Source organism: Amblyomma maculatum, chromosome 11 (genome assembly GCF_055883805.1).
Source record: "Amblyomma maculatum isolate TAMU_Amacu chromosome 11, ASM5588380v1, whole genome shotgun sequence".
NCBI classification, from domain to species: Eukaryota; Metazoa; Arthropoda; class Arachnida; order Ixodida; family Ixodidae; genus Amblyomma; species Amblyomma maculatum.
Window position 1 is genome coordinate 138108845 of NC_139354.1, and position 11687 is coordinate 138120531.

General features: G+C 44.4%; 1 protein-coding gene across 1 annotated transcript; it reads left to right on the forward strand.

The window, feature by feature from the left end:
- Window positions 1-2395: 2395 nt before the first annotated feature.
- LOC146175056 (uncharacterized) lies at window positions 2396-8620 on the forward strand. Its single transcript, XM_084585511.1, has 4 exons — window positions 2396-2480; window positions 3627-3665; window positions 4226-4426; window positions 8472-8620. Exons 1-4 carry the CDS (start codon window positions 2396-2398, stop codon window positions 8618-8620), a joined length of 474 nt encoding a protein of 157 aa, XP_084441637.1.
- Window positions 8621-11687: the final 3067 nt, after the last annotated feature.

Genomic DNA, 11687 nt, shown 5'->3' on the forward strand with positions numbered 1-11687 from the left:
ACATCTAGATTTATTTTTGAGGTGGTTTCTTTGAGCACTAAGAATGACTCGCTTTCTTGCAAGCAGCAGCGGGCAGGAACACACGAAACGCGGATCTCGTGGTGAATCTTGCTAATGTTTCACTTTCGCTTTGTGCTCCGTATAAACCGTATTGAGGGAAATGTACCATTGTGTAAACCCTTTCAAAAGAAGACAACGTTGGCCCCAAGGCCCTTGAAAGCACCGAGGTGCCGCTGGGGAGTTTAGCGCGACAGTTCAGCGTCGCCAGTTCTGCCAGCGACAGTTCTTCTTGGTAGGTAATATATTTTTTGTTGATATGTTCGGCTCTTGCAGATTGCCCTTTTATTCTGCAGCTTTTGATTTTCAAAATAAAACGACAATCTTCCTTTAGTCCTGCGATAAAAATGTATTGCTCTCTGAGTCGCTACTACGGAGTGCATAACGCGAGTCGGTTTTAGTATCAGGAACTGCAATATTCTCATTTTATTCCTTTTTTATTTGATTTTATTTACTACACTATCGTCTAAAGAGAACATAAGCCCATTTATGCTGCCTAAGGAAATGATGCGGAAGATTGCATGTTCGGTGGCCGGAATTAATAATTGCATTGTAAAACTGTGTTGCGACTATCTAACATTGGCGAGTGAAACCTCTTGGACGCACTTGCTCCCAAGCATTTTCCGCGCCTCTTCAAGCGCGTTTGGTTAAAAACACGGTACCAAAGCGGTGGCATACTACTGGTTTTATCACCGGTCTCACCATGGCTTACTCCCGGCAAGCATCCAATGCCCATTAGAGTCAAATCAACAAAATTGGAAAACATTTACCGCAACCAAGTTGCGCCTATCGAGGTTGCGGAGTACGCCGAGAGGGATCGAACACGAAAGTCTGGAGTAGACCCCCTCTTTTTGTAGACGCCTTCTTGTGGTTTACAGTGGTCTCTTGCCTAGCCGCAGTCTTGTTAATTCATTATATGAATGACTTCGATAGTTTTGGATTGTTAATTAGAATGAGTGGGCCAGACCTGAGGCATTTTACTTGCAATATTCAAGCAAGAATATCACAGTGTTCTGCACCTTCAGCAACTCAAGTCAAATTGTTGTGAATCAGCTGCCGATATAAACGCGTGTCAGCAATTTAAAGCAGCCACACTGAGTGGTTGCGCTCGGAAATAAGTGCTACTGTTACGAAATAAATGAACTTGTGATGCACAGACACAATTAAGAGAACAGATTTCTGAAACTTAAAAAAAAAAGGCGGAAGTCATGATGCGAGAAAATTGTCAGAATTGTTACTGAAGGACATGGAAGTAGTCATTTATTTATTCAAGTTGCATTTTCCTAGTCTACGTATACGGCCTAGGCTATAGTTTGCACACACTGTTAAAGGCTGCTCATTAGCAAATATCGCCTGTGAAAAACGTCTCATTGAGTGTGAAGCCCAGCCTTTCCGTATTTATGGAGGGTATTTAGGTTGCTGTGTGTTCAGGACGTTCACTTAGTCTTGCATTATGCAGTAACAGGTTACCGTCCCGCAACCTCAATTTTCTTGAATTCTGCTAAATTTTCGTTGCGAGCCACAGGCATTCACTGTAAAAGCCAGAAGCTGAGTGCAAAATTTGAGCGCAGAATCTGAGTATACCCATGAGTCCTTAGCTTGCAAGACTATGGGCACTGGTAGGTTAGTCTAGTTTTTACAACTCATCTCATCTTCTGGAAGTGGGTAAAGAATCAAAATGTCTCTTTTTAGCGAAGAAGACATGCTGTCGAGCTAGTTGGTTTTTCATCAACTACAGCGGCGCGTAGAGGGCGACGACAGAGCACGGTGCAACATACAGGATAAACAAGCGCTTACTTTTGGCGTCGTGTACTCTAGTCAAGGGCTTCTTTTTTATTTCTTATTCTAAGAACTGTGACAGAGTTTATTATTTCCCTGATTCAACTCATTTGCAAACGGTGAACGTCTTTACCCGGGGTTAGTGACGCCTTAAACGTTTGAGATCGGTGTCTTAAACTGCTTCAGCTTTCGAACAAGAGCGAGGATTGTGCGCACAACGGCATATATACATCTCGATGCGTGCGGTTCGTAAGAGCGTTTCTATTGTCGCGGGCTGCATAAACAACAAGGCGAATGGCCCGTGCCGAGTGCAAATTCGTCCCACCTTGCCGTTGTCCGTATCTCGTGGCGGCATGGACAGCGCACGACCTGTGAATGACAAGCTTTCACGCACCCTCGCAGATTGCTGGAAGGGTCCGCAGAGGGACTGCAGTGATTTACGATCCCGCTCATCGCGCCGTCGGCAGGACCATTGGGGACGTCGCCCAAGGGCCGTAAGCCGTATAGCTATCACCTGGACAGGTGGGCCCTCCTGCCTGTCAACCCCGTCCAGTTCACAATGGTCAAGGAGATAACCTGGACACAACGTCTTGTTCCGGTGTGGCGAAAAAACCTTGCTGCGTTGCTACTGGTGGCAGGCTTAGGTGAGCTCTGACGACGTTCACACTCATCCAGCACAGAGTTGCAGAGATGAAGCGGTCTAAATAGAATGGTTGTGAGAAGAGTATTATATTACCTTGAGGACGAATTGTAGTATGATCTGGTCATGCTTCTTCTAACAATAGCTTTAACAGTGTGCATGCAGTTCACTAAAATGTACACCAGTTTTCTGGCGGCTGAATCGACAAAAATCTTGATTTCATAGCTTCTTCTACACGCAGCCTGCGATACAATATGTGGTTCTGTGTCCTGGCTTGCTAACTATGCAGTTTGCCAATAAACCTGAAGCAAGTGATGCGCTTTGTTTGTAAAATACCTACGTTTATTCGCAAATATCGCTATTAGTCACCTTTCTGATTGAAGCTCGAGGCACTATTAACCATTCAATTACCTACTCTCTGTTCTCTGTGTAAATCTAGAACCGCAGGAAGCCGTTAGTCATTTTCTAGGTAGTGCAAGATATATGCTCTGTTACGAATTAGGTGACTGGAAGGTCGATTTGCAGTATTCCCTTTCGCTTTCCAATTTTAATTTATTAGTGCAGACTTGCCATGCATCCTTATTGATAGCTTCAAAAATATAAGTGTTATACAGTTAGAAACTACCTAAGCACTTCACTACGGCGTTCCTCATAGCCGAGGTCACTTTAGAACGTTAAACACTGTGAATCAAACCGATAGCATTATAATACTAGCATTTGCAATATTTGCAGTTGTGGTGCAATACGCAGAGTTAGGGAAGCCCACCGGGACAATACAATTATTTCAATGTCGTCGACGTCCCATGTCAGCGAATGTCCATTTTGCTGCTTTTAGAATTTAAGGGCACTTCCACAAACCTTTTAAGGCGTGGTTCCGAAACACTTCTGCATTATTTGTCTCAGAAATATTTGTTGGAATTCTAATTTGTCAGGTACAACAGAATTCAATATACTCACTTAAATGACTAGTTCCGCGCCAAGAGTTTGTCGCTCAAGATTCTCCAATGATAATTAAAGTTGGAGCTTACACGTACACGCATGAAATTATTTCTGCTCTGCCTCGACAACAAGAGTAAATATTGCCTCACACGTATTGTTTCCTAATGTATGAGAAACTGCATTGCCTCTGTTTTCCACCTTTTATGCGCAGCGCTCACAGTAGTCCGTGGACAGCATCCGCGGGGACCAGGTATGCAATATTTGAGCAAACCTCTTTCCGCCTCTCAACCGCAAGTCTAATGTGCACGTTTCTTTCTGTTCTTATTCATCTGGCAACATCTGTAATTGCCCAATGTGGGGCACTGAGCCTTGTCTCTTGCTGACTGCAGTTTGTCCCAGTCTGTCTTGCTGACCTTAATTCTGAAGAATGTCAAGATTAATTACAAAGAGGAACTAATTTTTATAATTCGTAAATGGTATGAGAGTAAGGAAAAGAACAAAATAAACCTGAAAGTGACATTCCCGGTGGCTGAAATGCAGTTACGTTTTGCTTGTTGCGTAACTTCTTTTCCTCGCTAGTCGGCAATTGAAGCCCGTTCTTTATAAGTGCATCATCAAATAAGGCGCATAAAACTTACGAAATTGTGTCCTCCTTTCATAACGTTGCTCGAAGCTTGCACGAGTGTACGTGAAATGCAGAGCCGAATTTAATAGCTGGCCAAATCGGAGAGATGCTCTCTATACCGGACGTGAATGCTGTGGCTGTTGTGCTTCAGCATCTGTATACCTGTCACTGCGTGTCTGGCGCAGGAAATGATCCCTGCTGGTTCGGCAACTTCGCGGCATGCCAGGCGGGCTGCATGCAGTTCATGGGTAGCGGTGGTCATTGCCGCGGGTTCCACTGCGTCTGCAGTCAGCCACAGCCCATATTTCCGGGTGGCCCAGGGCCCATGCTTCCGGGTGCCCCACCGCCGATGGGACCCTTGCCCGGGCGTATGAGCGAGGACCCGAGTGAGAATTCTTGCCTGCCGAGTATCAGCTTCGTTTTCTCTTACTACGTCAAGGCCGAATTACGTGGCATTCAGGTCTAAAGCAGTGAGCATTTCATTCGCGCTGATAATGGCTTGCAACGCTCCAGTGGCCACCTTGTCATGGTTTAGGCTTGACAGCAATTGAAAGTGGCATGCTGCACAGCACCAGAGAAGTGGGAACTCTTAGCAACTGTGTATAAATCTGTGCACAGGCGCTTGACTCGAAATGCACAGTAACGCGAGCTCGTGCATGTTGCAAGTCATACTGAGCGCGGTAACATGGGACTGGTGCCACGGAAAACTTGCGTATACATCTTATCACAAATTGCTCGACGGCTGGTGCAATCTTGTTCTCTAGAACTCTGGGAGGCCAGGCAAAATGTTGTAAAGGAAGCGATTGCTTACTGCGTAGTTACGTGGCTGTGCTCGTCATGACAAAGTTACGAAGGCATTCACAGGATGGCAATCCCAAACCGTTTAATGCAGCGTTATAGCATGTCGTTAGTATTATGCTGTTTCCGTAACCATCTAATCGGTAAATGTGAGTGTATACATGATATTCTGCGCAATATGCTGCATGCATATTTTGCAGCAAAATATGTACAAAATTCTGCATAATATGTGCTGCGTCGGCCGAGGTGGCCGGTAAGAAGGGGAGACGAAGCTCGCGCGTCAGAAGTTCATGTCGAAAGAAAGCTCTTTATTGGTTTGAACATTGGCTATACATACGGCTCGGTTCACGTGAATAATGATGACAAAATGCGATCAAAGACGAAGACAATTACCAGCACACTCTAAGTTAAACAGAAACCGAAATAGGACAAAACTGAAACTGAGTGAAAAAGAGAGAACACGCGATAAAACCACGTGCATAATGCATACAGGTGCGTATAGCTTCTTCATTGCAGTGTTTAGCTCGTTTAAATATGTCATAAAACGTTTATTAAAGTGATTTATATAACCATATACTATATTTGTGAGAATTCAGGATGCAATTTGTGATAATGCAGAAACGTCTGGCGCTTTGAGATAGATAGCAGCAAACGGTAAAATCAAGCCTCTAACAAGACTATGATTGTAGTTAACGTAAACCCTACGTGGAAAGACTGAAAAATTATTGAAATTGCGGAGCTAAGATTTAGGGTGAAAACTGCGTCGAATTTCCTCGGGAAAAATATTTAGAAAAAAAAAATACACCATCTAGTTTAGCTTCCTCATGCAGCTATGTGATCGCGCATATGAGATATGTTTGCTATAATTATTCCCGTCCATGGAATCTGCATAACCTTCTTTTTCTGCTTGGATAAAAGCCTGTTTTGATGGCAGTTCGCTAGCTAGGGTTAGGTCGCATGCAGGGATGCAAGAATGCCGACATGAATGTCTCCGAGGCGCTTGCCGGCGCAGGTGCTGATGAAACGCATGAAGGTCTGAAATTACTCATCTCTGGGGATGCATGTCAAGAAAGTAGGGCATTTCCTTGATCTTGCCGCCATCCTTCTCGATTTTACATTTTCTATTTTACTCACTTTAAGCTTCTGCGGCTGACCCGGTCTTTTTTTTTTTTTTGGAGGGGGGGGGGAAGGGGGGGGGGGGCGTTGGATATGATTCCGAACCTGTGCGCATGTGCGACACAGGTGCATCATAGCCGATTATAAACGCAGTGCAGAAATGTTTCTGATGAAAAATAGCGCGAAAAAGTACACGAAGGACGGAAGGAAGACACAGACGAGCGCTATCCGTGTTCTTCGTGTACTTTTTCGCGCTATTTTACATCATGAACGTTAACCAACTTGCCCAACTTTCGGCATTACTTAGCAGAAATGTTTGCTTAAACTGTTTATAACTGGAGCGTAAAAAAAGGGCAAATATTGGTGCTTTTATACCCACGCCGACTACTTCTGAGCCTTATCGAAGACATAAGCATGTGATAGTAGGCAAACATCTACAGTAGAAAGCTGATAAAAGAGAATAACATCCTTATGAACGGTGCTTCCGATGACAGCGATACGTGCTACCAGTAACGGCGGATTAAGTAAGACCCAAGCTTCATTCACTAGTCAAGCACGTCGAGAAATCTACATAATAGAGCAAGCAAAGGTCCCCCCTGAATCAACTCTTGACATGGTTTCTAGCCTCATCTACTTCATAAATGTGAAAAGCATATGTGATTAAATTTCGATATTAGATTGGCAACGAACGATGTACAGGCAAGTACAAAATTTTCCGGGATGCCAGTCCGGAAAAGAGTTCTTGCGTTTTATCGATGGCCGTTGAAACGATACTTTTGTACCAACTCGTATGCCCCGTCGTGCTTTCATGTGTTCGGGTAATCTCCTCTCCGTGACTGCGGGGATGCCACAGATGCGCAACCCGTAAACTTTTCTCCGCGGTTGTACCTGCTACGTTTCCTCACTTTTCTCTTCTTTCCGGAGGCTATTGCGAGCTTGCTCATTTTCCTACTTTCTTTTATGGCCGCACTTGCAGTGGCAATAATTAGTCGAAGCGGACGTAGGAACGCGGTCCGCGTGAGCATGCATCTTATGCGCTTTGTTCCTAGCTGTCTTTTCACGTGTTTGGTTGGGCGGATCGAATTCAGTTCATCTGGCGCTTTTTCTTAAATTTAGGGGTGGTAGTATTCACTTAACTCTTCATACTATAAAAGTTAAAACAAAAAATTTTTACCTCGACATTTTTCTAACCAATATCCACGTTCCCAAAAGGCAATATCAAAATTTTGTTAGCGATACTAAAACTTCCGCAATCGGTAAGCCGCCACTCACACCCTTACCATTTGGTGTACTTCGTGAATCACATTGAGATGTGTGGAAAACTGAATAAGGAGTACTACAACTAACTCGAAGACAAATAAATAGAAGCATACATATATATTTATTTAACAGGTGTTTCGTTTTACCCGCAACATTTCTCCGAAAGCGAGAGACGACGAATTGTTGCATGCTGGCTGTTAATCACGCGTTCTCGTCCTTTTTTTTTTTTTTTCTTCGCACAGCTTGCTCATAGCGATTCAAACATCTTTACTGTAAACGGCTGACTACGAAAAATACGTTTGAATGAGACTGAACTTCAACTCCACGCGCAGGCGGAATGTCGCGAATAAGGTGTCCTGGTAGGTAAAGCGTAAATAGATCTCGGTCGCTAGAGCGGCCTACGGGGAGCAATTGCAGAGCATCACAACAACAAAAAAAAAAAAAATGAAAGGATGGGGACATGTTGATGCACGAGCATTTAATTTCAAACTGACGTGAAACTACTACTTACACATGTACTTATATAATCAAAAACATAGACAAGGATGTTGCATGGTGCACCACACCGCCTGTGATCAGCAAGCACACTGACCAGAGAGAGCGAGAGATTATGGAGGCCGCTGAGATAGCCATAGGCTGCATGATACCTGTATTAGTGTGCCTTCGGTCACCCTGACCAACTTGTGCTTGCGCTTTTTGAGGAGGTTATGGGCCACGTAACATTCTTTTCATTGTGGTTTATTGAAGTCATATAATAACTGGGGGTTTCATCTACTAAATATATAAGTTGCTCCTAGCAATGATGCGAATATACTTTATCAGAATTTTTTTATTCATCGTTATATTTCACACTGCACTGTGTAATTGTCTGTGCCCACCATTGTGCCACTTAGCTGCTGCCAAGTGAAAGTGGGCTTCGGCTTCGTCAAGCTGTGTCTAATAGCTTTTTCTGCACCTCCTCTGTCTGTAACTTTATGAAAGGCAAAAATAAAGGCATTTGAATTATATGTCGGTTGGAAGTTCAGTGGTTGAGTGCTGATAAGTTACCTTGTCTACGTTTTCCTTTTGCTGGGTGGCGCTGCAATTCATCATGCAACTCCAACTAACCAACTCCCTTACATGGTGTTGCCGTTAAATAGAAACTATAGGTGCGCGAGGTTTCTCATTTGGAAAAGGCGGGACACATTGCGCGTGAGGAGCGCGCTCTCCTCCGGCGTAATCTGGCTCTGCTTCTCACCGTCAACGTGTGGCATGCAGGGGAGGTTCCCTGCATGACGGGAGCCCACAGGTGCGAGCAGTTCTGCATGGAGAACACCGGGTACGGCGGTCAGTGCCACGGAACGGCCTGCAAGTGTGCTGCCTTCAATAAGTACGGGAGCTTTTGTATTTCACGTGACTTAAACTAATGAATGCTTACCCGTAGGATCTCATTTAAATGTTGAAAGGCGAGACAAAAGTATTCCTAGGCAAAACTTGATTTGTTTTTAACCCGATACATAATGGCACAATTGGTCGAGCATAAGCAATAATGTAGAAATGGAAAACAGTAAAAATGACGAAGTGTGTAAACACGGAACATTGAAGACACGGTTCATTCAACATACAGTTAATAACAAACACGGAGGTGTAATATGCATATACTGTCAAAAAAAGTGACTTGGTGTGCGCAAAACAACGCGGTACACGTTATAAGAAGCACATTTAGCTCGGCGTTATTCCTTAAATGGCGGCAATAAAGATTCTGCAGATATCTAACTAAGGGTTGTTCCAGTGATATAAATATCGTAAGCAAAAACGGCATCCGCCTTCAGTACTTATTTAAATGCTCTATATTCTTTGAGGGCAGTTTGTGGAGCACGTTACTAGCATAAAAAATCAACAGTCAGTACCTGCAATCCATGATTATGAGTAGTGCTACTACTCTCTCAGTCAATTTTCTCGAACAGTAAAAGAAAAATAATAATAAACTTTTTAATGTTGTCTTGTAGAGGTTACAACGTCTGGTACAGCTGAGGAGAAGACAATTTTGTCACCGAAACGATTTCTTTATTGGGGATCTTGAGCCCACAAAGGAGAACAGCTTTGTGGAAGCGATGGCAACAAATGTGATCAGTAGTGGCCGCCACTGAACCGAATTTAAAACCAGCAAGGAAAGTTCATGAGGCCCAAAAATTAACTACAGCAATCTCAAGTACAGTGGTAGTAGGTGCGCATAGCTGCGATCATTCTGTATAAATCTGGTCGCATCTCGCATAATAAACAAAACGATCAAGCCGCGTTCCAACTGCTTCATTAAATAAACGTTACAGAGGTTCGTAGCGTAGTTCCCTTCTCAAATAAGCATCGACCCGATGCTAAAAGGCGGTCGAAAAATAAACACTTGCAGCATAAATAAACGCTGGCAATAGAAACGTCCGTATAATACGGGTTTAGATTGAAGACATTGTCGTACCCGGTATCGCTGGGAAGCTGTAATTCCATCAGGGATGACTTCATAGTCTACTTTATCTAATCAACGAGAGACGTTGCACGGACCTAGATAGTAGCGCAAAAGTATTTCACTCAATCTGCGGCAATTAATAGGTGCGCCAATCCAGACTCGATCTGCTGACTTGTATTTCCTGTTGTCTTCCCTTAGGTTGTAGCGTTTGGCGTCCATGTACAGACTGGTGCACTTTGGTGATCTGGCAAGTTTCCAGGCACCTTCTACCGCATAATGTAGACGGCGACGTGAAGGTTGTTCTCTGTGACGTTTGAGAGCGGGGTGCATAGCGTGGTCGTTTAGTCTCTGTCGTGAACACGAATAAAAGGCGCCTTCTTTGTGGTCTTCTGTAGTGAGGTGTAGGAGAAGACACCGTAGGGAAGGATGGTGTTGAAGGTATTGCGTTTGGTTTCGTGTTCTGTGAGTGATTTGTTTAGACGTTCTGTTAATCCACGAGTTCATGGATTATCCGCAGTCGTCTTTCAGTGGCTCTTCTGCCCGTATAACGAGAACTTAGGGGCTACCATGACGAATGAAGATGTTTGCAGCAAATAATTTAGCAGCTCGTGGTGCTTTCACGAACCAGGGGTTAAATCTCGTTACTTTCTTACGTGCGGCCAAGCCAACACTAATGCGTCCATATGAATCTCGGTTTCGATGTTTTACTCGAAGTATCCAAGCAATGAAACAGCGCTGAACTTCTTCGAGCTGAAGAGAAAAAGAGAGAGAGGAGGGGGGACGGGTTGTTGCGTGCCATAGGTTGGTTTAGCCTTGCGTAATCTGTCAGCTGTTGATGCACCGTAGCGACGTTTAAATGTTAATAAGGTCCACATATAGACACATACCTGAGGCTTGGCGTTACAGCGCTAAGGACGCACTCATTCATAGTAGCAAATAGTATACTCCAGCTGTCACCATCTGAAGTCAAGATGTGCGTTCTGCGGGAATTGAAAAAAAAAAGGTTTGAAGCCTCTTTTCAACCCGTCTGGCTTCCACGCGGGTCGGCAATGTCCGGAAACGGCTTGTGAGGGGATCCCGTGTTCTTCAGGGGTGCGAACAAAGCACACCATTCTGAATTCTGCAAAACACAGCAAATACTGCACACATCACATGCGGGACGTAGCGGAGACGATGCGAGGCCCAGTACGAGCAAAGCCTGTGCAAATGCGATGTTGTAAAGTGACTTGTGATCTTTTTAGCCCCTTCGCAGCGCATGGCTAATTAGGTGAACTGCAGAGAGAAGCTGAAATGGCCAAGCACTGTTTCCCCCAAGAGTCGCTTGGCATCATGAGGAACTTGTCTAGATGGGTGTCCCGACAGCGCTTTACGGCAACACTGTCCGCCCCCTTGTTGCCTATGACATCTACATGTGAGGGCACCCACGAGAAGCGCATACATAAGCCTTTGCCAAGCAATAGATGTACCAAGAGGGTAGAGCTTAGAGGCTTTGAAAGGCGGATTTTGAATCTGCCAGCAACATAAATAGGTTGAGACGGAGATGAGCATAGCTTCGCTAAAGCTGCCTCAATGGTAGCACTTTCAGCCGTTGTGGAGGACACGACTTCGAAAAAACACACGTATCATCCATTATACAAAAACGGAAAGTGAAAAGCCGCTTCACAGAATCATCAGTGAAAATCTGAAGATGAAGAATACTGTTTCTCAGAATCTTCAAGGAAGAGCGATCGCGTTGCCGCCGATGAAGGACAGCGCTTCGCACTCACGTGACGGAGAGTGACAGGGGCGATTTCAAGCGCTTGCTTAAAAAAGTAGGCTCGAGGCTGAGATCTCTTGTGCACCCGCTGGAGGATGGCTCGGCCAATTATTGTCGTTCCGAGGTGGCCATGTTGCATTGGTAATCTTTGTGTATCAAAAAGGCTGAGCTTTCAGTACTAATTCAAATGGTACAACAATGTTGATTGCTGCCTGAAGAGCTCCAACGTCTCTATTTAGGCCCTTTCTGTGCAAAATCTTGAGACGCTAAAGCCATT